Source organism: Oryza sativa, chromosome 6 (genome assembly GCF_034140825.1).
Source record: "Oryza sativa Japonica Group chromosome 6, ASM3414082v1".
Classification (NCBI taxonomy): Eukaryota; Viridiplantae; Streptophyta; class Magnoliopsida; order Poales; family Poaceae; genus Oryza; species Oryza sativa.
Genome location: NC_089040.1, coordinates 21,470,001 through 21,497,775, shown reverse-complemented (window position 1 = coordinate 21,497,775; position 27,775 = coordinate 21,470,001). Strand labels below are relative to the sequence as shown.

Genomic DNA, 27,775 nt, shown 5'->3' with positions numbered 1-27,775 from the left:
ATGTACTGTGCACCAACCAACCTGCTAATAAGCGGCTAAGCTAGCTAGGCGGCTACCCACTCCCTTGCTTTTTCTCGCTATCAATCACAATAATCCAATCAACTTCCCAACCGAAATGCCATCCCTTTTGCTTCCACAAAACGCCTCTACTCCGCTACGCTATGGCTACTACCTGACAACGATCAAGCCATCGTCAGGATAGCTCCAGGGGAGAGTCCCTCTCACGTTAGGTTGTTCCCTTCCCCTGAATTCCTAACCATTTTCTATCATAGAAATCACATATTTTTAACACCACCATCTCCCTCCTGGCCTGTGAGGCGAGCACGTTTGTTTAATCGTCGTTGCCTCGCGCGTGGGCGCCGAAGCTTCGATCTGCATCCGATCGGATCAGAATCATCACCTGCTCATCCGGTGGTTGTGTTTCTGTCTGTCCACCCTGCTGCTGCTGCCTCGTTTGACCTACCGTTTCTTTAATCTGGCGCCAGCAGCATACGTGCTATAGTGTGCTGCCATTGGATGGCCACGTTGTCCATGAACTGGTCAAGAGGAGGACGAAGAGAAATAGAAAAAGGAGAAGCGAATCATTCAACAGCTCGGTACACGAATGGTTGTTGCCGTGTTGCGTTAGGCTTTTGTGAGCTGGTGAGGAGGTTGTCCTCGATGACAAGCTAGGTGTGAAGGACGATGGTTTCTTGATCGGGACGGCCGGGCATCCATGGAAGGTTCTTGCGGCGGTGGCGGCGGCGGCGGCGCCGGGCAGATGGCGGCGTGGCAGGGGAGGGTCGGGGCGACCAACATCGGGAGGCTGCGGCATGGGAAGACGTCGTCGTCGTCGGCGGCGGCGGTGGCGGCGAGGGGCGGCGGCGTGACGGCGTGGCACCTGAGGGTGTTCGCCGGCGTGGTGGGAGTGATGGGGTGCCTCCTGCTGGTGGCGTCCCTGATGATGTCCGCCGTCCACCAGGTGCAGTTCAGGAACGCAGCCATTTCCAGGAGCTTCAGGGGCCTTCAGGTACGCTGCCTACCTCTGCTCTGCTCTCCTCTCATCGAATCAAATCATGGCAAATTAAGCTCAGTTTGATCATCACAAAAGCGTCCCCAAATTGCATCCCATTTTCATCATTTTTTCTAGTCCTTGACTTGTTTTGGTTGAAGTCTCATGGTATGATGGGCTTTCTTACAAACTCGGATTGCAATGATATTTCATCCAAAAAAATATCTGATGGTGCGTTTTTTTTTTCAAAATGAAAACAAAAATGTACTGATTTGGCATGGTCATTGGAACCAATGCGCTCTCAATGCAATAAAAAACTGAATGGAAGTCAGTCTAGCAGCTTGAATTTCCATTCAAATGAAGTACGGTTCCTGTAGAAGGAATGATCAGGACCTAGCAGCATTATATGACACGCTGACTGCTGACATATTATAAATCGTATTGCAAATTTAGATAGAACACCGGTAATTGATTTCTTCATATTCTCGTCGAATCAGTCGACCTGATAATCCCATTTTGTGAATTGAAGGAACTGAAGCAAAATTCTGTAAGGACGGAGAAAGCAGAGCAGATAATGCACCCAAGGCTTCTGCAAATGGCAACTTCAGTTGTCACAAAGGTTTCACGCTGCCATCATACGCGGCACCAAACTGCCAATTAGCTTCAGAAGTAGTGTAATTTACGACATCATATATTTAGCTTTTACTCATGTCAAATTTTCCCTCCCTGCCAGTGCAGAACGAGTCTGACAGTGACAGTGTAAAATTTTCACTATGGGAAGAGCCCTACAAACAAGCACGTAAATGGAAGCCCTGTGCTGCAAAGCATAGTTTACCTGATGAAGGTGAAGCCTTTCCTTTCAAGCAATTGCAATTAGTTTCATTATCATCACCATATCAGGTGACAAAAAGAATTCTTAACCCACCCCTTCTGTATTAAAAGAATGAAAGCCCTTATTGCAGCTTTTTTTTATTGATGCTTGAAGCCTCTGCAATTTGAATTCTTAAACCATCAACATCTAGCATATGCCTACACCCTGAAATGTTTCTGAAGCATGGGAAAATACTATGGTTTAACACAACTATTTCATCTCTCACACTGGATTTGTGCTTCACAGTGCCTGAAGAGAACAACAATGGGTTCATTCTGATCAGCGCGAATGGTGGTCTGAACCAACAGCGTGTGGCTGTAAGGATCTAGTGCTGAAATGCTCACAAAATCCATACTACGTTATTTTCAGATTCAGTAGCTAATAGTTGAATTTTTATCTTCCAGGTGTGTAATGCTGTTGTTGTTGCAGCTCTGCTTAATGCTACACTAGTCCTCCCCAGGTTTCTTTACAGCAGCGTTTGGAAGGACACAAGGTTAGAACTGCAACTATGACTGCCAGTATAAGCTTGGTTCTACCTTTTTCTTTTACTTTTATTGTAAGTAATCATTGCAGTTCTACTAATCGCATTATGGAAAGAAAAGCACACCGAACTGAGTTTATGCTTTTGCTGACATGTATCAATTATCAGTTGAACTGAAATTGATAAACTGCGATACTATTTGCCATCTTTTTATCAAGAAATAATTTTTGGTAACTTTTGTCTGATATGCTTCGCCGAACCTTTCGTTTCGACCAGCCAGTTCGGTGACATATATCAGGAGGACTACTTTGTGAACTACATGAAGAGCGATGTGCACATTGTGAAAGATTTGCCTCCCCATCTTCAGTCACTGGATCTCGAAGCAATCGGCAGCCAAGTTAGTGTCTCTACTCTAACAATTATGCTACCTGATTCTGAGAAAAAAAAATCTATGATCAGTTTGAAGATCATAATTTTTTCACTAAATCTTGAGAAATTTCTGTAGAATTCATGCCCTCTAAAGTCTAAACAGATGCGAAATCTCTCTGTTTCATGACAGATCACAGACATGGACATCTCGAAAGAAGCTGCGCCATCTGAATTCATCAAAGCTGTGCTCCCAATTCTCCAGCAGAATGGCGTTGTCCATTTCCTCGGATTCGGCAACCGGCTCGGCTTCGATTCGGTGCCCGTTCATCTGCAGGTCACGCACACAGTTCATCTTCCTCGATCGTCGCACTTGTCGAGATGAGAGAAGCACCATTGCCATCCATCCTCTGCTTTGCTCATGGCGTCGGCGTCGGTTCTTGCAGAGGCTGCGATGCAGGTGCAACTTCCACGCGCTCAAGTTCGTCCCGGAGATCCAGCGGGCGGGCTCCCTGCTGGTCCAGCGGCTGCGCCGCGCCGGCGCGATGCGGACGGAGATGGACAAGCAGCTGTTCGGGAGCAACATGCTCGACGTCCCCGCCCTCCTCGCCGGCGGCGAGCCGAGCAGGTACCTGGCGCTGCACATGAGGTTCGAGGAGGACATGGTGGCGTACTCGCTCTGCGACTTCGGCGGCGGCGACGCGGAGAGGGAGGAGCTGCAGGCGTACAGGGAGACCCACTTCCCGACGCTCGCCATGCGCCTCCGGAACACGTACGTCTCCGTCTCGATCTCTTGCGGAAGAACCCGATCGCCGGCGTGGTGTCTTGTCTGACACGGTGGCGCCGCCGCCATCGCGTGCGTTTGTGTGTGTGCAGGTCGGTGTCGCCGGAGGAGCAGCGCAGCCTGGGGCGGTGCCCGCTGACGCCGGAGGAAGCCGGGCTCGTGCTCACCGCGCTCGGCTACGACCGCGGGACGTTCATCTACGTCGCCGGGTCACAGATATACGGCGGCGCCGCGCGGCTCCGCCCACTGACGCGCCTCTTCCCCAACCTGGTCACCAAGGAGGACGTCCTCTCCTCCGCCGAGCTAGCCCCATTCAAGAACTTCTCCTCCCGGGTCGGTAAAACATCAAACACCTCCCCTGCAAGCAACGCCATCTCCTCCGTTATTCTGACATCCGAAAGAAAAAAAAAAACAAAATGCAGCTCGCGGCGCTGGACTTCATCGCGTGCGCCTCGGCGGACGTGTTCGCGGTGACGGACTCCGGCAGCCAGCTGTCGTCGCTGGTGTCCGGGTACCGGGTGTACCACGGCAGGGGGAGGGCGCCGACGCTGCACCCGAACCGGAAGCGATACGCGCAGATCCTGGGCGAGGAGGAGGGGATCGGGTGGGGCGGATTCGAGAGGAGGGTGAGGAACATGGTGGAGGAGTACAAGCGGGTCAGCGCGCGGCCGCGGGGGCGGAGCGTGTACCGGCAGCCGAGGACGCCCGGGTGCATGTGCAGGGCAGCCGGCGACGGCAGCGTCGACTTCTGATGACGGCGCCGCCCGCCGGCGAGTTCTCCGCGTCTCGATCGAAATTCTTTTGTGCATAGCTCGGTTTCTAATTTTCTATAGGTTTTTCGGGTCGTTTTAACCTTTTAATAGCTCTAGGATACACGGCAGGTTTAAATGATCAAATTTTGAATTTTTTTTACAGGCTGTTTTTAGATTGTAACAAACAGATTTGAAAAAGGTGCAATTCAAAATTATGTGTCTGAAATATTGTTCATGCTACATATCTAGCTACATTGCAATTTGCAACACCCTTTATGCTTTTTCTTTTTTAAAATAAAATCCAAATACTACCTTAAATTTGATCGAGAGTTTCTATAGCACCGTAAACTTTAAAACCGAACATCCAACCCTCCACTCTTTACAGTACCGTTTATATAACTTTTTAGAGTGGTTTTATATCTTATCTCTATATACTTTAGATAAATTTGACTACGTAAGATACGAATTGGACATATGTGTTAAAATTTTTACCCAAATATTTCTTTTTAAACCCTTTCGCTCTCACTAACAAATGAATGTCAACAATATATCACTACACATGACATCACTATGGAGTATAAATTGAGAATCGAGGACGATATATAAGTATGTTATATTATGTCATGATTATGGATAAGACATACATTCTATCCTACGACTTATGGAATATACGGATATGGCATATCTTCGTGCAAACGATATATTTCCATATACGATAAGGAAACTAACATGAGATTATAGAAATTATCCTCACGGGCAAGTGAATATCAGAGTCATACTCGAAGAGGATTGGGTTTATGCTATATCGTGCGGGTCCATAGTCTCTGAGTTCTACTTGGAGACTAAGGTGATTCACGGTATAAAAGGCATACCCCCGAGGGGTTCAAATAATCGAATCACAGCGCCAACACAACCACCATAGTCTACAATCCGGAGAACGTGAAGCCTACTCGCCGGGAGATCTCGTCGAAACCATCTCGACGAGGGATCTCACCGGTAATCTCGAGATCATCGGTTCTCTATTGTAATCTGTGGCTTTTCTATATCAATCTCATATAAACTGGATTAGGACTATTACCTTACGAGGGGTCTGAATCAGTATAATCCTTGTCTTATCGTTTGCTTGATGTCGTATCATGTATATCCTCGTACCAACGTACGTACCCCAATACCCTATTCATCCGGTATATGGGTATCCCCGTCGACATATTAAGTATTCAAAAACACTCATATAAGCATCCGAATACGCAAAACCACTATCTAAAACCATCTTACGGGATAATATAAATGATATTCCAAAATTTAGGGGGTTCGATATTTGGTTTTAAAGTTTAGGGGTGCCGGATGGACTTTCACCTAAAGTTTACATGTGTATATAGACTTTTTCTTTTTTCCTTTGGCAAAAATTCGAAACTTCGGGGCTACATTCCTTATAAGCCAGTCAAGTTTTTATCGTACTTTTGACTTGGGACTAAACCTACTAGTAATAAGAACTACTGCTGCTCATTATTATTAGGGCACGTTCTAACGTGCCTACATATATTTACATAATTTTATTCGTGCTCGCTCTCAAAAATATGCATTCTAAATAAAATTCTACTGAAACTACTTAGATAATTTTTCCCAACTACTCGCTAGAAAAATCATCAAATAATTATAAAGCTAAAAAACACTGATAATATTATATTATACAAATGTGAATATTTTGATAATTAATTGATGAAAAAATAAATATTTACATGGTTACATAATATGGTGGATTCGGAACAGGAACAGGGTACAGAGGGAGGAACATGGGAGTCACATCCCCACACTGCAACTGTATTATGAGTCCTATGGTGTTGTTTACTAGTAGTAAAATAAAGAGTAAAGTTCATTACCGGTCTCTAAACTTGTACCGCTGTGTCATTCCGGTCTCTAAACTCGTAAATCGACCGTTCAGGTCCTCAAACTTGTTCGACTGTGTTATCCCGGTCCCTAAACTTGCTTATCACTCATTTAGGTCCTCCAACTTGTTCAGATGTGTCACCCCGGTCCCTAAATTTGGATTTGAATATCATCTGGGTTAAATAGGACGGTCTAAAGACTTTATATTTAAAAATAATTTATAACTTTTTCATGTGAACTCTAATGAAGACAAACTTTATATCAAACTTGTAGCCCTCGACGCGATCTACAACTTTGTAGTTGAATTTTTTTTATTGTAAGTCATTTTTTGTCCCAAAATGTAATTTTAAAATTAAAATTTCAAAATCTATAAACATGCAACAATATTTTGGGACACTAAACAGTTTTAATTCAAAACCTTTTCAACTACAAAGTTGTAGGTCGCGTCGAGGGCTATAATTTTGATATAAAGTTTATCTTCATTAGAGTTCACATGAAAAAGTTATGAATTATTTTTTGATATAACGTTTTTAGATCGTCTTGTTTAGGGACCGGGGTGACACAACTGAACAAGTTGGATGACCTAAACGAGTGATCTGCAAGTTTAGAACCGGGATGACACAGTCGAATAAGTTTGTGGATCTGAACGGTCGATTTACGAGTTTAGGGATCAGGATGACACAGCGGTACAAATTTAGGGACCGGTGATGGATTTTAAATAAATACAAACCGTTGATCTTTAACGGTAGTAAACAGATAAGAGGGTATAATTTAAGCCTGCTAATGGGTCAGAATCCACCCCGAATCTAACCCAGTCCAAAAGCGCTTGTAACAACTCTGTCGATCCAATCCAATCAAAAAAACTCTCTTAGCTAACCCCACCCAACCCAACTTGCAACGTTCCTCAAACCAAGTTCAACCCAATCCATGGGTTAAACCCATTTCTCAGACTGTCGACTGTTGACGGGGCATACCTGTAAACCGGATATAGAGGGTATTGGGGTATGTTGGTACGAGGATCTACGTAGTACGATATCAAGCAAACAAAAGACAAGGATTATACTGGTTCAGGCCCCTTGGTAGGTAATAGCGCTAATTTAGTTGGTATGGGATTATATGATGGAAACCACATATTACAAAGGGAATAACGGAACTCGATGATACCGACGAGACCATAGTTGAGTTAGTTCGACTAGATCACCCGGCGACCTGGCTCCTGTAGGCTCCGACTTCGTAGGCTGTGGTGGATGTGTTGGCGGTAATATTCGATGCCCTAGGTCTTGCCCAGGGGGTCCCTTTTATACCGCTGGTCAGTTGATCTCCAAGTAGGACTCAGAGATATCGGACCCCTCACAATATGGTAAAGACTCAGTCTCGTCCGAGTAGGACTCCTTCCACCCGTGGATTCTGTTTCTATCACGTGATAGATTTCCTTAACGCATATAGGATCTATCCGTATACGCGCGGGTATACCGTATCGGTACTCATCGTATATCCAGGATAGATGGTATACCTTATCCGTAACTCTGACACAGACCACAGCTAATCCATGGATTATGAACTGGTTTGCCTCCACACGGAGGGGAATGCAGAAGCTGCAGGGGCAAAACAGGTGAGCTAAAACAGCCTAACACCACCATGCATCAATACATGCAGCCTACTAGCAGACTTGAAAATCCCAGAATTTTATTAGAAATTACTAACCAAAGGTTACAGCTACTAACCAGGGATTACAACATTACTAAAAATTATAGTGTTACTAATAACTACAGATTACAGGCTCAACACTTCACATCTTCAGCAAAGCTACCTAAACATGCCATTCAACACCATGAAAAATAACAGAACATCAACAGTTATTTGTGTCTCCATCTTTAGATCACCTTCTAAGAGAATCAAAATTCCTTCCAATTCTCAGTCACACTTTCTTGAGAAGGTAAGCAAAATAATTAATTATGATGATGCAAATGGTGGTTTCTGAAATTCAGAGAAGTTCAGCAATATTCAGAAAGCAAAGCAAAACAAGAACTCTAGTTAGCAGATAGCATCAAACATGCCAGAAACAGAGCTATAAAGGTAAAGAAAACCAAACTCGCAAAGTAATAACTGCTTCCAAACACACGAGATCACCCAGGGTTAGTGATCAGAACCAAGAAAGATCATGTTAAATAAGAAAATTAAGTGTTCGATGAAAACAGAGAGTAGATTGGTAGAAGAGTAAACTGAACCATGAGGTGAAGGATCCAATCAGCTTAGGACACACCTGGAAAGAAAACTCGATGACGATCTAGAAGGCCGGTGGTGAACCATTTTTGGTGCCGACAGTAGGGAGTAGAGGAGGTTAGAGGTGGCGGAGCGGTGCTGGGAGAGGACGATTGGGGCAGCAACACCGGCGGTGGTGGAGAGGACTGGCGGAGGAAGCCGATGGAGTCACCTGTAGAAAGCCAACGAGGCCGGCGAGGGCGACCAGCAACCAGCAGCACCGCCCGACGATGATGGCGGCGGAGTGGAGCAACGGCCCTGTCTGCCCTAGCAACTACTCGAGTACTCATTTCTTCAGTTTTGGGGCCAATCCATGTGGTCAACCCATGGATTTAGTCCATGAATCAACATTTTTAGTCAGTCTGCATCCACTCCAATCCAACCCACATTTGTTGAGAGTCCAATCCACTCCAATCCAAGATGGAATCTCAGCCCATCATATCCCATACCAACCAAAACGATCCAAACCAAAAGTTAGATTGGGTACTTGGAAGCATTTGTATACTAGACATATGGAGTATCAAAGATGCTTTCGTCTCAGCAATGCTGCAAGGCAACAAACATGTGTCGATCCTCATATTCGGACGGCAATTTTTTTATCATATTTTTATTTAAATTTTTTAGATAATGAAATAGAAAACCATCTTGATCTTTGCTTAAGCTAGTTACAATCAATTATTACACTAAATCACTCAAAATGAGTGCAACTCAAAGAAAATGTGGAGATTATGATTACCCCATATCTACATGGCGGTTATATTCCAGCCGGATATACGGTACCAAATATAGATAGAATATCTTTACGAGGACTCGGGTTAGATTCTAAACTTGTATGTCAAGAAACTACCCGGGATCCTAGTCAGTTACGATTGTATTTTATCTGTAATCCCATATTCTGTTAGGATATGGATTGTACTTTGTATTACAGATCCCTTTCCCTATATAAGGAGGGGTCCGTGTTCCTCTCGGGACGATTCTTTTTTCCCAATCATACAATCAATTACATACTCGGCGGAATCATCCCCGGACAGGAGTAGGATATTACTTCTTGAATAAGAAGGCCTGAACCTGTATAAAATTCCTTGTCTCCAAACCCATCCACTTTCCTAGCTTGATAGCCACCCCCTTTTATTATTGCCGAAATCTTGTTTCAACAGTTGGCGCGCCAGGTAGGGGCGACGTCAAGTTCTTGCCGACTAAGTGCGATGGGTTTCATTTCTGACAACGACGACTTCGCCTTCCCTCCCGGGCAAGCATTCCGGTTCGGCAGCCTCAACTTCATCACCAATGACTTCGGCAAGATCTCTCTCCTTGACTCGGATTCAAACCAGTCGGGGAGAGACTAGGTTCCCGTGCCATTCGGTATTCCGAACTCGGCCGAGTCCTACTCCAAGATCATCTCTCCCGAGTCGGCTTCAAACCACTCGGACGAGATCCAATCTACTCTTCCGCGACCAGATCAAGACGACGAGTCCTATCCCTCAATCTTGATGAAACTTCCTGATGACTTGGCCGCCGTCTTCACATCCAAAACATCTCCCACTCGGAGATCTAGGCGAGCTCCGGCATCGGCCCCGATCCAGTCTAGATCCAGGGAGGTTGGCGTTATACTCCAACCTCTTGGGACAGTCTCGATGGAAGAGTTGGATGGCTACCTCAGCTCCCCCGGCGTCAGTTCTCGACCAACCGAGATCCTCGACTACGACGACTTCGGCTACCACTACGACTACGGTGACTTCGACAACTTCGACGACAGCTATGAGGATAACTACACGCCCCTCTTCTTCGGCGTATTCATGGCTGACAACGAAACGGAAGAACAGCGCCGAGCCTAAGAAGCGGACCAAGATCGCGCACGACAAGAAGCTGAACGTCGCCGACTGGAGGAAGTGCGACAGCGACAGAAGCGAGAACGAATACAGCGTGAGCAACAAGATCGCGAACGGGTTGCAAAGGAGGCTGAAGATCGACGGCAACGCGCTTTGGAATCCGGGTGACGAGCGAGAGAGTTCATTGGGCAACAAGACGTCGATGGAACAGCGGTCTTTCGCACCCCCCAGCAGAACGCGGTTGCAGCAATCACTCTTCTCGACACCCTCCTCAAAGAAGACGCACTCAACCAAGCTGATCATGTCGTCAACATCTTGAACCAGACGAAGACCATGATCGCTGCCTCGGTTCCAGCCAACTCCGCAAGCACCCGTACCCCGACTGGTAGCCGAGTCCCTCACCTCCGATCTCATGATCATCATCAGTCAAACCTCAGCATCACCGGCACAGGATCTAGTCGCAGGAGCAGGGGTCACGACGAACGATCTATTCACTCGCCTCCCGAACGTCACAGGGAGCGCCGAGTCGAACGGCCTCGCTCTCCACCTCACCAGCGCCCCGTCGATCTTCGCGACACAATCAACTAGCGCCGTGCAGCACGAGGTCACCGCCATTCACCAAATCGCTACGATGACGACGTGGATGGAGTAGCTGCCTTCACTAATGACCTGCGTCGAGTGGATTGGCCAGTCGGCTTTAAGCCGACTGGAATCGAGAAGTATGACGGCACCACTAATCCAGAGTCTTGGCTCACCGTCTACGGACTCGCGATCCACGCAGCAGGAGGAGACAGCAAGGCCATGGCAAACTATCTACTTGTGGCCCTAGCGGACTCCGCCCGATCCTGTCTCCACGGACTACCCCGTGGCACGATCGGATCATGGGTGGAACTTCGTGATCACTTCATCGCCAACTTCCAGGGCACCTTCGAACGCCCCGGAACACAGTTTGGTCTCTACAACGTCGTTCAGAAGTCTGGAGAATCCTTTCGAGATTACATCCGGCGCTTCTCCGAACAACGCAACAAGATCTCCGACATCACCGACGACGTCATCATCGCCGCCTTCACCAAAGGCATTCGCCACGAGGACCTAGTCGGCAAGTTCGGACGTAAACCTCCCAGGACGGTTAAGCAGATGTTCGAAAAAGCCAACGAGTATGCCAAAGCCGAAGATGATATCACCGCGTCCAAACAGTCGGGCACCACTTGGAAGCCAAAGAAGGACACGCCGACTGCAGGGGGGAGTGGAAGTAACAACCACAAGGATCACAAGTGTAAGCCCGAAGAACTTGTGGCGACCACCTCTCCATCTTCCCGACAATGTCCCCACGTCAACACCTTCGACAAGATAATGAACTCCCAATGTCCGCATCATCCCAACTCCAACCACGTGGCCAAAGATTGCTTCGTCTACAAATAGTTCACAGAACAATATGTCAAGAACGCACGTAAACCTTCAGACGGAGATCAAGGCACATCAAAGAAGAGAGATGATGAAGACGATGCCCCGACTGGTTTTCAAGATCATCGCAAAGAACTTAATTACATCTTCGGCGGACCCCTGACTTATGAGTCCAAGAGAAAACAGAAGCTAACAGAACGGGAGATCAATGCGGTTCAGCCTAACACGCCCCAATATCGGTGGTCAGAGACAGCAATTAAGTTCGACCGCTCGGATCATCCCGACCGAGTGGTCCACCCGGGGCGGTACCCCCTGGTACTAGACCCAGTGGTTCGCAATGTCAAGCTCCGACGGACTCTCATCGATGGTGGCAGCGCACTCAACATCCTTTTCGCTAAGACCCTGGACGATATGCAGATTCCTCGCACGGAATTAAAGCCGAGTAATGCACCCTTCCATGGTGTTATCCCAGGATTGTCAGCTACACCACTCGGCCAGATCACTCTTCCAGTCACCTTCGGCACTCGGGAGAATTTTCGCACAGGAAATGTTTGTTTCGAAGTCGCTGATTTCGAGACAGCATATCATGCTATACTCGGACGACCGGCTCTAGCCAAGTTCATGGCCATCCCACACTACACCTACATGATGATGAAGATGCCTGGTCATCGAAAATTTCAGAAGCATCAAGTGCACTCGGGCCGTTGTTATTGAAGAACATCGCTTGAACAATTGGGGCAGCAGCGTTAGCGACCTCATCCCGGGCTCCTTCAAGTTTTTTGATCTTGCCGACTAGGACGTCGAATTGAGCTTGAGATTTGATCTTGCGGTCTGCACCAACAGATTCACATTAATAAGTCAGCATATGGAGGATAATGGCTTTTGAGGTATTGATTGTTGATACCTTCAACTTCCTTTAAAGCCAGGTCTCTTTGTCTTGCCAGCTCTGCCTTGTCATTTTCCAGAATTTGAATCTGCTTCTCCAACTGAGATATCTTGGCAGCTTGCACTACATTGATTACGGAAGATTGCAAAGATAACAGTATGAGTCAGTTAAGCAGGGTTTGTGCGTACCTTTTGATGTGCCACTCAGTTCAAAATTTGATTCCTGGAGCTCAGCGATCCGATCCCTCAGGTCATGTTCATTCTTCCTGGCAAGCTCTTTCGCTTCGTGCAGTTGATTCCTGGTGGCTTCGAGGGTTCCGAGATGAGGGACTAACTTCTCTAAGGTTGCCGTTTTGGCTTCCTTCCTGAGATGAATCCTCTGCAAGACAGTTTAATTAGCGCATGAATTAAATGGCAAACAAGATGGTTGAGATCAGGTACCAGAGAACTTACATTTACAATGCGAGTCGCTTGGTTGAGTGCCTTTTTCAGTTGGCAGACCTCTTCGTCTTCTTTTTGCCGGTTTATTACAATTCCTTGAGGCTGCAAGTTATCATCCCACCACTTGACCAGAATGGGAGGGCACGAATCTTCGGCTGCTTGTATACGGGGGATTTCTTCTTCATCACTAATCATTGGTCCTAATGTATTCGCTAACAAAGGTTAGACAATTGATCAGAGTTTATTTGGGTCAACATGGTTTCAAACAAAAGTGTTTACCCGTAATGATTTCTGGACGAGGACGAGTGGATTCGGATGCCTTTAAAGGAGATCCAGATCTCTGGTTATTGCTGGCGTTTTGTCCATGAGGGCTATCTGCTTGGGTTTCGACTTCTGGAGTCTCTTGGCTTGACCTTGCGTCCGACTGGTTTCCAGTCGGGGGCTCCTGATTAACTCCGGCTTCAGCTTCGACCGACTGGGTTCCAGTTGGAGGTTGATCACTGGATTCTACATTATCGGTTGCCGGCTGATTGTCACTCGGGTGATCCCCAACAGTTGGCCCGGTTTCTTTGGAAGAACTCGTGTCCATGTTAGTCGGGTCAGAGTCTTTCCCAGATGGGTCTATATCAGATAGTTTCCTGCAAATTTGATTATCAGTATTATTGCCGCAATGGGTGCGCATCAATATAAGAGAGATCGTTATATGAGTTGCACCTAGAAGACTTCCTGATCTTTGGCACAGGGCGACTGGATGTTTTCTTCCTTGGAGTAGCCTGTTTTGGTAGTTTCTTGGTCGTCTCTCGGTCTTCAGGCCTCCTGGTAGTATCATCGGCTTCATCGTCACTTAGAACCAGCTTCCTCTTGCGAGTATCTGACTGGCTGACTGGATCGGGAGCACTTGGTCGAGCGTCAGATCGAATTTTTGGTCCTCCACTCGCTTGACCAGTCTGCTGGCGAGGTGATCGGCGTTGAGCAATTGGAGGATCCGATTTCATCAAAGCGAATTCCTGGGCATGATATTTCGAACTTTCAATTAGCTTAACAGAGAGTAAAAGCATACTTTTGAGGAAGGTTGAAATGTTTGAGTGCTTACCGGTGGAGGAGGGTTGAACGCATTGAACGGTACGACTAGCAGCAAGTGTGAGTAGCTGACACCGATGGCGTTTGAGAAGATCTTATACATCCTTTCCTTCATGACCTTGAAGTCAAGAGAATCTAGATCTTCACGGTTTGGGTCATGCTTGCCGTCGAATTCGAAGGCTGTGCGGGATCTTTCTTTGATTGGAGCTAACCGACACTTGATAAAGTGCCTGGTGATCTGTTCTCCTTGCAAACCTTGTTCCTTCAGTTTTAGCATGCGTTCCATCAATTCCACTGCCTGAGCGGCTTCATCTCCCATAGGCAATGAGTTCCATGTGTCCTGGTAAACTGGAGGAAGACAGCAGTACTCGGGGAGTGCGGGCTCAGGATTCTGAACATAGAACCAGTTTGCATGCCAGCCTTTGTTTGAGGTTTTGAAGGGCATGGAGAAATATTTTTGGCTCAAGGTTCCTCTGAGTTGGAAACCAGCTCCCCCAACAATGCACGGTTTGCTTTTGTTTGGCTGGGGCTTGAGGAAGAAGATGCGGCGGAACAAGGCGAAATGAGGCCTAATGCCTAGAAAAGCTTCGCAGGCGTGAATAAAATTGGCAATATGTACTATAGAGTTTGGATTCAAGTGATGCAAGCTAATCCCGTAGAAGTTCAGAATGCCCCGGAAAAATCTCGAGGTTGGAAGAGAAAATCCGCCATAGAAGAAGTGAGCAAATACCACGATTTCATGCGTATCGGGAGTCGGGAATGCTTCGCCGAATGCCGGTCGCCACCCGATAATCTCCTTCGCTGGAAGAACGCCGTGCGCCACCATCTCCTTCAAATTGTCTTCCGTCACATCGGAGGGCGCCCACTGACTCTCGAAGCTTTCTCTTTCTCCCGCCATAAATGTGAACTGGATGATTTGATTTAGTTTGAGATATGGCTGGAGAGGAATGGGGAATCGGAGCGGTGGACGCGGGGAGAAATTTCGTGAAGTTTTTGAGGGTGGATTGGAGCGGATTGATGAACCCTAGCTCCGTCGGTGCAGTCTTGTACTGTAGCGAGGAATGGGGAAATGGCGAGAGTCTCGGCGGGGAAGACGAAGCGTCGCTTAGACTTCGGTGTTTTGTTAGGGTATCGGGAGTGCTAATGGGCCTGGGCCTGTACAGTACTTCAGCCCAATTTTATTTCCAGCATGGCCTGTTGTGATCCTTAGGGACTTAGGCACTTTTTGCTTTGGCAATTTGTGCTCACAATGTTGTGGCCCAATGCTGATTAAATCCTTTTTAATGCGGTTTGCTAATTCTTTAGAATTAACACGATGCAAACAAAAGGTGCCTGACAGAAAGGTGTTATACCGTTTTTGTAAGCTTTATTAGGCTGCAAAAGCTGTTTGGGTTGATTTGAGATGACTGGTTTATTCATAGTCATTCTTTTAGCATGTTATATGCTTCTTTTAGTTATGGTAAGGGTCACAGCCTAGGCTATTAGACTCATTAATTACCATGATTTTTTTATCATGTTTGGTGAATCATTTTAAGAGTTTCTTACTCGGATTCCTATCAAATATGTCTATTCTTGGACCTTTTGAGTGTTCATCACTCGGCCCTTATTGTATTTTTTGTCCTTGATGTATTCAAGTTGAGAAGCAGTCGGCTGGGTATTTTACTAAGTACCATGCGTGCTTCGCTATAAAACCACTCGGTTCTTGACTATATGTTTAGTTTTTCAACTAATCACATAGTCGGGGGCTACACCTAATTAGGTGCATCTACTCGATGCACCATGTTTTATTTTCGCCCTTCACAGTCTTTTAGCACTCGGCAAGCCGGAGCAAGTTGAATTGAAGCACTCGGATTATTGTTTTTTGTTTTGAGAAGACTATTTTGGTCAACTGCGAAGGTCTCGGGGGCTACTATGGAGATTATGGTTACCCCATATCTACATGGCGGTTATATTCCAGCCGGATATACGGTACCAAATATAGATAGAATATCTTTATGAGGACTCGGGTTAGATTCTAAACTTGTATGTCAAGAAACTACACGGGATCCTAGTCGGTTACGATTGTATTTTATCTGTAATCCCATATTCCGTTAGGATATGGATTGTACTTTGTATTATGGATCCCTTCCCCTATATAAGGAGGGGTCCGGGTTCCTCTCGGGACGATTCTTTTTTCCCAATCATACAATCAATAACATACTCGGCGGAATCATCCCCGGACAGGAGTAGGGTATTACTTCTTGAATAAGAAGGCCTGAACCTGTATAAAATTCCTTGTCTCCAAACCCATCCACTTTCCTAGCTTGATAGCCACCCCCTTTTATTATTGCCGAAATCTTGTTTCGATAGAAAACTTAAAAAAAACTCTTTCAAACATGAAGCAGACACAAACTCATAAACGCCAATACAAGATAAATAGTACACAAATAAATTAGGAAGAAATGAACGACACAAATTTGGGGACAAATACAACGCGTAAATTTCCCACAAAATACATACAAATGAAACATGTACTATAATTTAGACCAACAAATTAGCTTAGTACTGCAGTTCAATAAATCATCTAACTTGTCATCGACGTGATTAGCTGATGAACCACGTTGAATACATAGGGACCGTGACGGCGTCCTCGGAGGTCTCTGCGGCGGCGGATGCGGTGCCTGAGATCGATCGAGTTAGCGACCAAAACAAACGAAATTAAAATATGTATGTGTGGCCGGCAATTGGGGAAGAAAGGTTCAAGTGGTCGTCAACGGCAAAGAGGATACACAGGACATGCAGGGACAACACTCACACATGCACCTACGTCGCATGGGCCACTATCCAAAGGTTAGTGATGGCACGAGCAAAAGCAAAACGCTAAAATTGGCGCGCCTTAACATAGCAGTTGGCGCCAGTTATATTCTCCTACTCCTCCAGCCTCCCAGATCATCCCACCAGTGGCGAAGAGAGAATAAGGAGAGAAACATCTAGAGTGAATAAGAAAGATGGGGTTCGTCCGTGCCCTGTTCCTGCTGGCGATGGTGTGCGTGGCGGCGCACGCGAAGGACTACCCCAAGGAGGAGGGCGCGAAGGCGGAGGGGCCGGCCGCCGCCTCGGGGGGCGGCGGCGGTAGCACCCACGACGTGGTGAAGCTGGGCGGCAAGGGCGACGGCAAGACGGACAGCACCAAGGCGGTCAACGAGGCGTGGACGGCGGCGTGCGCTGGCACCGGCAAGCAGACGATCGTCGTCCCCAAGGGCGACTTCTTGACGGGTCCCCTCAACTTCACCGGGCCATGCAAGGGCGACATCGTCATCCAGCTCGACGGAAACCTGCTCGGCTCCACCGACCTCGCCTTATTCAAGTCGAACTGGATCGAGATCATGCGCCTCGAAAGCCTCGAAATCAGCGGCAAGGGCAAGCTCGACGGCCAGGGCGCCGCCGTCTGGAGCAAGAACTCCTGCGCCAAGAAATACGACTGCAAGATCCTCCCCAACGTATGCATGCATGCTTTCCTGTGATCGATCCATCGAGACATACACATTAATTATTTATTTGATCGACCATTTGGTATGATCCATGGATATAAATATATGTGCAGACTTTGGTGCTGGACTTCGTGAACAACGGTCTCATCAGCGGCATCTCTCTGGTGAACCCCAAGTTCTTCCACATGAACGTGTTCAAGAGTAAGAACATCACCATCAAGGACGTGACCATCACCGCGCCGGGGGACAGCCCGAACACGGATGGCATCCACATGGGCGACTCCTCCAAGATCAGCATCATTGACACGGTCATCGGCACCGGCGATGATTGCATCTCCATCGGCCCCGGCACCGAGGGCGTCAACATCTCCGGCGTCACCTGCGGTCCTGGCCACGGCATCAGCGTCGGTAGCCTGGGCAGGTACAAGGACGAGAAGGATGTGACGGATGTTACCGTCAAGAACTGCGTGCTCAAGAAGTCCACCAATGGCGTCCGGATCAAGTCCTATGAGGACGCCGCCTCGGTGCTCACCGCCTCCAAGTTTACCTACGAGAACATCAAGATGGAGGACGTTGCTAACCCCATCATCATCGACATGAAGTACTGCCCCAACAAGATCTGCACTGCCAACGGCAACTCCAAGGTCACCATCAAGGACATCACCTTCAAGAACATCACCGGCACCTCCTCCACGCCCGAGGCCGTTAGCCTCCTCTGCTCCGACAAGCTGCCGTGCACCGGCGTCACCTTGAATGACATCAAGGTCGAGTACTCTGGCACAAACAACAAGACCATGGCCGTCTGCAAGAATGCCAAGGGCACTGCCACCGGCTGCCTCAAGGAGCTTTCGTGCTTCTAAACGATCAACCCACGCTACATCCTGCCACCACCACCATTATTTTTTCATTTCTATTTCTATTTTCCAGGTCACTTATAGTTTTTCTCTGGCGATGCTCTGATTGGATTGTTCTGATGCAGTCGGACTATCCGACTGCTCTATAGTCAGATTGTCTGCAGTGGTACCGGACTATCCAGTTAGTTCTAAGCTGTTTGTAAGTTTAAGAAATTTTTGGAAATACCTATTCATCCCTCTAGGTGACATATACAATCCTCAAGACTCTTTCAATCACATTATCTCAAACTAGATGGAGCATACATGACATAATAGCAACTATTAGCAATGTATACCAGTGGTTCCGATGGTGGATTCACTACTGGAGAAGAGGTATTTGGAGGGTCGGCCAATTTCCACAATAGTCCCGGTTCCAAAACGAACCGGGACTAAAGTGGCTTATTAGTCCCGGTTTATTACTTCAACGGGACGAAGGGATTTTTAGTCCCGGTTGGTAACACCAACCAGGACTAAAGATCATCTTTAGTCCCGGTTCACCTCCTGACAGGGCATGTCAGACCTCTGTCGGGGGGCTTGGGATCTTTAGTCTCGGTTCGTGTTACCAACCGGGACTAAAGTGATTTGAGATCTTTATGCCCGATTGGTGTTACCAACCGGGACTAAAGTTGCACAGCTTTATATACCCCTTCTTCCTCCTCCAGCCCGAGCCATTGCTTCAAAATTAAGCTTTGAGGGAGGGAGGTGCTGTCAAAATTTTAAGTAAATTTTTTTGGTGGTAATATACAAATTTGAGGTCTTCAAAAGGTTAGCAACTTCATCCTACTCTTTGTTTTGCTTAGCATCTACATTTGGAGCTATTTTTTTTTACATATTTTTCCCTCTAGAAAATGTGATGGAAGATGATGAGAGAGAAAGTGTTTGTAGGGAATAAAGAAGATTATAAATACTTGTTTGAATAATTACATATAATTTTGTATGAAATTATAAAACTAAGCTAATTTAATATTAAAATAAGAAAAACATATTAAATATTTGTTTATAATGTAATTAAAACATGAAAAATATGTACAATGAATTTAATAATAATGATTAATTGTATGAATAATTATATTCAATTATTGTGTTATTATGTAATTACCTTGTAAATCTTGGATTTTGTATAATTACGATTTATATGTATTTCATATAGATGGATCGGCAATGGATGTACGCGGATTGGTGGTCGAAAGAGTTTATTGACGGCGTGCATTATTTTTTGGGTGGGGCTAATGATAACAAGCGTAACGGTTTTATAAGCTGTCCATGTGACAAGTGCAAAAACCAGAAGGAGTATTCCACCACACGAACTATTCATGCCCACCTGTTTCAGTGGGGGTTCATGCGTAGCTACAATTGTTGGACCTCGCACGGAGAGGTTGGGGTTGCAATGGAAGAAGATGAAGTAGAAGATGAGAACATTCCAGACTGGGCTCAGTATGGCGGATTTGAAGAAAACACAATGGGCGAGGCGGAGCTGGATGTTGAAGGGAATGCCGGTGCTGATGAACTTGGTCAAATATTGCGGGACTTACAGGAGGACTGCGAAAGTGAAAAGGAGGTGCAGAAACTGGAGCGCATGTTAGCGGACCACAGAACAACGTTGTACCCAGGTTGCGAGAAGGGCTACAAAAAGTTGAGTACCATCCTAGAATTCTTGCAATGGAAGGCTAAAAATGGTGTGAGTGACAAGGCATTCGGCGAGTTATTGAAACTCGTAAAGAACATTCTTCCGGAGGGGAACGAATTGCCCGAAAGTACGTACGAAGCTAAGAAGATAGTCTGCCCTCTAGGTCTGGAAGTACAGAAGATTCACGCGCGTCCGAACGACTATATCCTGTATCGCAGTGAGTACGAAAACCTAGAAGCATGCCCTATTTGCAAAGCACTACGATACAAGATAAGACGAGATGATCTAGGTGAAGTTGACGGACAGCCTTTGAAGAAGAGAATTCCTGCTAAAGTGATGTGGTATTTCCCTATAATACCAAGGCTGAAGCGGTTTTTCAGGAACAAATCACATGCTAGAATGATGCGGTGGCACGCAGAAGAACGTAAATAGGATGGGATGCTGAGACACCCCGCTGACGGGTCGCAGTGGCGAAATATCAACAGAACATTTAAAGACTTCGGCGAAGATGCACGAAACGTGAGGTTCGGTTTAAGCACGGATGGAATGAATCCATTTGGAGAGATGAGCAGTGGCCATAGCACCTGGCCAGTCACCATGTGCATCTACAATCTTCCCCCTTGGCTATGCATGAAGTGGAAGTACATCATGATGCCGATTATTATTCAAGGCCCGAAGCAACCTGGTAACGACATTGATGTGTACCTAAGACTATTGGTTGAAGATCTGAAAGTGCTGTGGAGGAAAGAGGGTGTCCCCGTGTGGGATGAGGACAAGCAGGAGCAATTTAACCTACGAGCGTTGCTATTCGTTACAATTAACGATTGGCCTGCGCTTAGTAACCTATCCGGACAATCAAACAAGGGGTACAACGCCTGCACTCACTGTTTGGATGAAACTGAAAGTACTTATCTGAAGCATTGCAGGAAGGTTGTGTACATGGGCCATCGTCGATTCCTTGCTGCAAACCACCCTGTACGGAAAAAAGGCAAGCACTTCGAACAAAAGGCAGACCATCGTACTAAGCCTAAACATCGCAACGGGAAAGCAGTGTTCGAAATGGTGAAGGATCTGAAAGTAGTATCTGGAAAGGGGCCTGGTAGCCAACCTATAGAGAGCGAAGATGGTCACGCAGCGATGTGGAAGAAAAACTCTATTTTTTGGGAGGTACCCTATTGGGAGGTCTTGGACATTCGCCACGCAATCGACGTGATGCACCTTACTAAGAACCTTTGCATAAACCTGCTGGGCTTCTTAGGTGTATATGGGAAGTCCAAAGATACACTCGAAGCACGCAATGATCTCAAGCATATGGAACAACGCGAGGGCCTTCATCCGGAACCGAACGATAAAGGAATCCATTACTTAAGTCCGGCGAGCTACACCCTAAGCAAGGAAGAGAAGGAGAGTATGTTTCAATGCCTAGAGAGCATCAAGGTACCGTCCGGATACTCCTCGAATGTAAAGAGAATAATAAGCACGAAGGATAAGAAGTTCACAAAACTAAAGTCTCATGACTGTCACGTGCTTATGACACAGCTGCTTCCTGTTATAATTCGTGGTATCCTTCCTGATAATGTGCGGGCAACAATAACGAAGCTTTGTGCTTTCATGAACGCAATTTCACAGAAAGTCATCGATCTAGAAAGTTTAGCCGCCCTTCAGCATGACGTGGTGCAATGCCTTGTCAGCTTTGAGTTGATCTTTCCACCCTCATTCTTCAATATAATGACGCATCTTCTGTGCCACCTTGTAAAAGAGATCGGTATTCTCGGTCCTATGTACCTACACAACATGTTTCCTTTCGAGAGGTACATGGGCGTTCTAAAGAAGTACGTTCGTAACCGTTCTCGTCCGGAAGCAAGCATCGCGAAGGGGTATGGAACAGAGGAGGTCATTGAGTTCTGCGTAGATTTTATTGAAGACCTCGAGCCAATCGGGGTACCCGAATCAATCCATGAGGGGAGACTACGGGGAAAGGGCACACTTGGAAGGAGAGCAATTATGACTGTAGACAACGATTTATTCCGTAAAACACATTTCACGGTTTTGCAATAATCTTCGTTGGTTGCTCCTTACATCGATGAGCACCTTGCGATTGTTCGCTCAGAAAACAGTGGCAAGTCCGAAGCCTGGATTACACGCCATCATATTGATACTTTCCCCGCTTGGCTGCAAGAACACCTCCTGGGTAACGAGACAACTGACCGACAACTAGCCTTCTTGGCTAGGGGACCCTCCGGCTCGGTAACTACATTCCAAGGTTATGAAATCAATGGATACACTTTTTACACAAGAGCCTAAGACAAAAAGAACACGAACCAGAACAGTGGTGTTCGTATCGATGCCATAGGACACGATGGTCCAACTAGCACATATTACGGTGTCATCGACAACATTTGGGAACTAGAGTATGGACCCCTGAAGGTCCCTCTGTTTCGGTGCCAATGGGTTAGGCTGACTGGTGGAGGCGTAACGATTGATGACAGCGGGATGACAACGGTTGACTTAAATAAGGTAGGATACTCAGATGAACCATTCGTTCTAGCCAATGATGTAATACAAGTTTTTTACGTGAAGGACATGGATAGCAAACCAAAGAAGGGGAAAGGGCCCGATGAGCCAAGACGCCATGTTGTTCTCCCAGGCAAGAGGAAAATCGTTGGAGTCGAGGATAAGACTGACGAAAATTACGATCTGTTTGAGGGGCAACCTCCGTTTGCAGTGATGGTTGACCCGAGCATCATACTATCATAGGAGGACACGCCGTACTCACGCAACGATCATAGCGAAGGAACAATAGTGAGGAGAAAGTACGTGAGGAAGACAGTGACCTAGGTTGTTTGATGGAAGATGTAAATTATTTGTATTGTATTGAAGGTCGAACAATTTGGATCAATATATTATTCTCAACTGCTTAATTTGTAATGTATTACTATTTTTCAACCATATGATATTTATAAATGGTCACTTCCATTGATTTACACTTTGAATACAATTAATTAGGCAATATGTTATTTATAACTGATTATTGGTATTTATTTCCACTTTGAAAACAATTAAGTAGGCCATATCTTAATTATAAATGATAATTTCTATTTATTTACACTTTGAATATAATTAAATTGGCCTTATGTTAATTATAAATGATTATTTCTATTTATTTATACTTTGAGACCATTTACTTAGGCATATCATGTTTATTTCTATTTATTAAAATTTTGAAAACATTTAATTCGGCCATACGTAAATTACGTACGATTTTGGAATTTATTTGGACTTTGAAACCATATAAATCGGCCATGTGCTAATTATATTGGATTTATTGGTATTTATTTCGACTTGTAAGACAATTTAAGAAGGCCATAAATCGGTTTTGTGTACACATCTTTAGTCCTGGCTATTAACAGTATCCGGGACCAATACAAATTTTGGAATAGCGGGAAAACATCTTTTGTCCCGGTTTGTGGCTTCCACTGGGACTAAAGATGTCTTTAGTCCCGGTTAGTAGTAACAACCGGGAGTAAACATTTGTTCTTTACTCCCGGTTGTAACTACCAACCGGGACTAAAGATATCTTTAGTCCCGGTTGAAGCCACGAACCGGGACAAAAGATTACCGGGTATAAATATCCACTGCATCGGCTTCCCTGCACCACACTTAGACTTCTCCACGATCGATCTTCTTCCTCCCGCGCCATTACCGCCCCAGACGTCGTCGCCGCCTCCGCCGTCATCGTCGTCGTGCTCGCCGCGCTCATCTGCCCTCGCGAACGCAACCGGCAGCGTTGCCTCCCTCAAGGTGAGGGGCGCAAATCTTGCGCCTCCGATCTCGCATTCTCTCTCTCTCGATCGATCTTGACACGCGCCGGCCGACCGGATCGACCTCGCCGTCATCTTCGTCGCCGACTCCACCGCCGGCCGCCGCCGCCGCGCGCCGACTCCACCTCCACCGCCGCCGCCGCCGCCGCGCACCGACTCCACCTCCGCCGCCGCCACCGCCGCCACCGCTGCCGCCGACTCCACCACCGCCGCCGCCACGCGCCGACTCCACCGCCGCCGCCACCGCCGCCGCCGCCGTGCGCCGACTCCACCGCCGACTCCACGGTGGAACGTTTGAACGAGAACGTTTTAGCGAACGATGACTTAGTGACTTAGCGACTTAGCGAGAACGACGTCTTAGCAACTTAGCGACTTAACGACTTTCACGAACGACGACTTAGCGACTTAGCGAGAACGACGTCTTAGCGACTTAGCGACTTAGCGAGAACGACGTATTAGTGACTAAACGACTTTCACGAATGACGACTTAGCGACTTTGACAGACAATGACTTAGCGACTTAGCGACTTTCACGAATGACGACTTAGCGACTTTCACGAACGACGACTTAGCGACTTAGCGACTTTCACGAACGACGACTTAGCGACTTTGACGGACAACGACTTAGCGTCTTAGCGAGTTAGTGACTTAGCGAGAACGACGACTTAGCGACTTAACGACTTAACGAGAACAACGACTTAGCGAATTATACATGTATACTTGTAGGGTTTAGACGTCTGAGCTGTACATGTTGATGTCCATGACCTCACTGTCTTTTTTTCTTTGCACGCATAGATGGCAGACCGCGATGACGAACAAATCCTGTTAGACACGATCGCAGATGGCAGCAGTCAGTACTGGGTGGATGATGAGGGGAACGAGGATCCCAACCAATACCTGAACGAGGAGGGCAACGATGAGGGTAACCAGGAGGCTAACTAGGAGGGGACCGAGGAGGGGATTGATAGTCAACCGTCGGCCGGACAGAAGAGGCCACGTGGGAAAAGAGGTCCCGCGATGAAGCTTGAGGGAAGGCACATCGTTACTGAGATTGCCCCAGACGGCGAACCAGTAGCCCCGACGGGTATAGGACGAAAGTTTGTGAATCATTGTGGTTGGGTCGTGAGAGACAACGTCCCCATCAGCATAGTATACTGGCGTCGAACTAGGTCACGCGGGGATGAAGATAGCTTTCTCCCTGACACAGAGAAGGACATGTTGTGGACCACCATGCTGGAGACATTCACGATCCCTGAGGCAGATCGTCCCAGATGCAAAGAATGGACCCTGAAGAAAATGGCAGAACTATTCCAGAGCTACAAATCAGATCTGTACAAGAGATACATCCTCAAGGGCTTGATACCTAATTTCAACGTGCATAACAAGTTTAGGGATCACTGGGATGCGTTTGTGGCATACAAGACTGGAGCGCAAGGGCAAGCACAGATAGAAAAGAACAAAGCCAATGCAGCTAAGAAGAAATACCATCACCGGCTTGGGTCAGGCGGATATGCAAAGGCAATCCCCAAGTGGGACAAGTTGGAAGCTGACTTGATAGCAAGGGGTATCGAGCCGGCCACGGCTAATTGGCCTGAGCGATCGAGGAACTGGTTCTATGCACACGGTGGATCGCTCAATCCAGGTGATGGCTCCCTCATATTCGGCGATGAGATTCGAGATGCAGCACGCCGACTTGCGGATGCAATTGAAGCCTCTACGCAGGGGACTTTCCGGCCCGACAGAGAAGGACGAGCTCACCCTCGCACTACAGAATCCTGAGCATCTAGGACGAATGCGAGGAAAAGGCGTCATTCCTTGGAAATATGGATTCAAAGAGGACATCCACACGTATAGGAGTTGGATGAGGAGCAAGAGGGATACAGAAGCTAAGATCGTCGATCTTGAGTACAGGGTGTCCACCTACGAGGCAAGGATGCAAGAGGAGGTGACAAGACAGGTGGACCAACGCCTGGCCGAGCAGCGCGGAATGGAAACACAAGCGCCCGTCATGGTGAGCCCCTCGGGCAACCGCAGCAGCTGCGCATCAACGGGCCAAGTTGGATCAGAGGGCATTGAGGCAGTGGCAGCTCACGAAGCAACCCACTTCCCCGTTGGTGATATCACGCAGCGAACACCCTGCGATATGCATACTCCATTCAGGAACTTGTCTATCAAGGTATGCGAAATGCGAAATTTGTTACATATATATGTTGATTAGTAATTAATGAACTATACTTCTTGTGAAGGTCACGTCGGGCATGGCCATATCCACGGACCCTTCGAGTACATACCATTGCAGGCCCATTCCACATGGATATGCGAAGGTCGAGATAGAGCTAGTGGAACGAACCTACGAGGATCTCGAGCTTGACATCCCCGGAGGAGACGGGGAGAAGAAACTTGGAGACATAGCCCACGCCATCATACTCTGGCGTAAGAAGTACATCGTGTTTCCCGGGCAAGAACGGCCGCCCGCTCCTCCTTCCCCGCCGCAAGCACAGTCTCCTCCGCCATCACCGCCTCGTCAGTCTCCTCTGGCTCCTTCCCCTGCACCACCACCTCCTCCGCGTGCACCAGCTGCCAAGTCTGCACCGTCGGGCTCGCGGGCAACTACTCCTCCACGTGCACTTGCTGCCAAGTCTACACTGTCAAGGTCCCGCCCATATGAACCCGCACCATCAAGGTCGAAGAAGAAAGCCAGATCTGACGAGCCATGGCTCCCCGCTCTCAAGAAAAGGGCGTACGACTTGACTCCGGAGGAGCTCGATGAAGCCGTTAGAGCGGAAGTTAGGGAGCAGTTGAAGCCACGTAGTCCGGAAAAGAAGATCCCTATAGCCCCGGAGGTTCAGGATCACTTTATTAAGATGGCCGAACCGGGCAAACCGGTCGAAGTTTCTGACTATGATCGAACATTGAGGAAGGCTCTTAAAGCCAAGCCTTTAGCAGTGAAGTGCGGAAAGGAAGTCCCTCAGCTGGGGCAACAGCCACGACAAGAGGTTGAAGCGTTAGTCGTAGAACCGGCACAACTAGAGATATGCAACTTCTTGAAAGATACGGGACTGAGTATGGAGCAGTTGCTAGAGGATGCACCTATCGAAACGGCTCCAGTCATGTACACGTTTAAACTCGGTGAACCGCTAGTCATGCCTGATAAGATCAGAGAGCTACCTACACAGATGTACCGGTTCCATCAATGGTACATGGACAAATCAGTGATGGGTAGATAGATGTTCGGAGCTAGGGTGCGAAACTCAGATTATTACCAAGGAGAAGATGTTATTTGGATCCGCTACAAAGAAGTCTTCGACTTATACCACCTGAAGGCCCTCGACGTCTCTATTCTCAGCGCGTGGACTTTGTAAGTACTGTTTATAGTTCAATTTTGTTCCTCCTTTGAACGTTGCTCACACACATTCCTTTTCCCCGTTGTAGAATGGAGATTCAGTTGTGCCGTCAACACAACAAATTCAATACTGGATTCATGGACCCACGCAAAGTGAACACGCTGATGATACAACAATACGAGAAACAAACCGAGGACAATATCGTCCATTTCCTGGTGCAGCAGCATTATAAGAGGTTCATACTTCTTCCCTACAACACATCGTGAGTTCCTACAATCATAATTAACTTCAATTTTGTTCCTTCAATTTTGTTCCTACAAAGTTCCTACAATCATACTATGTATCATGTAATGCAAATTGCAGATTCCATTGGGTCCTTCTTCTTTTCGACCTTGAGAAATCCAAAGTTCATGTCTACGATTCAGTGGATAAACCGGAGAAAACTTTCGCAAAGATTTTTGAAGTGATAGATAGGTATTGTCATATATTGCACTGTCATTATGAATCATTGTATAACTACTAGATCTCGGATAATAAATTAATCCTTCCTAACAACTCTAAATAGAGCATGGATTCGGTTCCGTACAT

General features: G+C 46.9%; 2 protein-coding genes and 1 pseudogene across 2 annotated transcripts; all 3 read left to right on the top strand.

Annotated features, from left to right (window-relative positions):
- Nucleotides 1-595: 595 nt before the first annotated feature.
- LOC4341244 (O-fucosyltransferase 8) lies at nt 596-4,485 on the top strand. Its single transcript, XM_015788946.3, has 10 exons — nt 596-1,009; nt 1,521-1,610; nt 1,730-1,835; nt 2,109-2,179; nt 2,267-2,355; nt 2,620-2,740; nt 2,903-3,046; nt 3,156-3,481; nt 3,586-3,826; nt 3,916-4,485. The coding sequence occupies exons 1-10, from the start codon at nt 716-718 to the stop codon at nt 4,243-4,245; spliced, it is 1,812 nt and encodes a 603-aa protein (XP_015644432.1). The 5' UTR covers nt 596-715; the 3' UTR covers nt 4,246-4,485.
- A 12,479-nt stretch (nt 4,486-16,964) lies between these two features.
- Nucleotides 16,965-18,633, top strand: LOC4341243 (exopolygalacturonase). Its single transcript, XM_015786687.3, has 2 exons — nt 16,965-17,512; nt 17,617-18,633. Exons 1-2 carry the CDS (start codon nt 17,021-17,023, stop codon nt 18,361-18,363), a joined length of 1,239 nt encoding a protein of 412 aa, XP_015642173.1. The 5' UTR covers nt 16,965-17,020; the 3' UTR covers nt 18,364-18,633.
- Nucleotides 18,634-19,783: 1,150 nt separating this feature from the next.
- Nucleotides 19,784-22,861, top strand: LOC136357024 (uncharacterized; annotated as a pseudogene).
- Nucleotides 22,862-27,775: the final 4,914 nt, after the last annotated feature.

Excerpts from the sequence above, each read along its gene's own strand:
- LOC4341244 (XM_015788946.3), top strand. The coding sequence starts at position 716 with ATGGAAGGTTCTTGCGGCGGTGGCGGCGGCGGCGGCGCCGGGCAGATG. Across the intron at positions 1,010-1,520 it reads GGAGCTTCAGGGGCCTTCAG|GAACTGAAGCAAAATTCTGT; the intron begins GTACGCTGCCTA and ends TGTGAATTGAAG. Across the intron at positions 2,180-2,266 it reads TGAACCAACAGCGTGTGGCT|GTGTGTAATGCTGTTGTTGT; the intron begins GTAAGGATCTAG and ends TTTATCTTCCAG.
- LOC4341243 (XM_015786687.3), top strand. The coding sequence starts at position 17,021 with ATGGGGTTCGTCCGTGCCCTGTTCCTGCTGGCGATGGTGTGCGTGGCG. Across the intron at positions 17,513-17,616 it reads ACTGCAAGATCCTCCCCAAC|ACTTTGGTGCTGGACTTCGT; the intron begins GTATGCATGCAT and ends ATATATGTGCAG.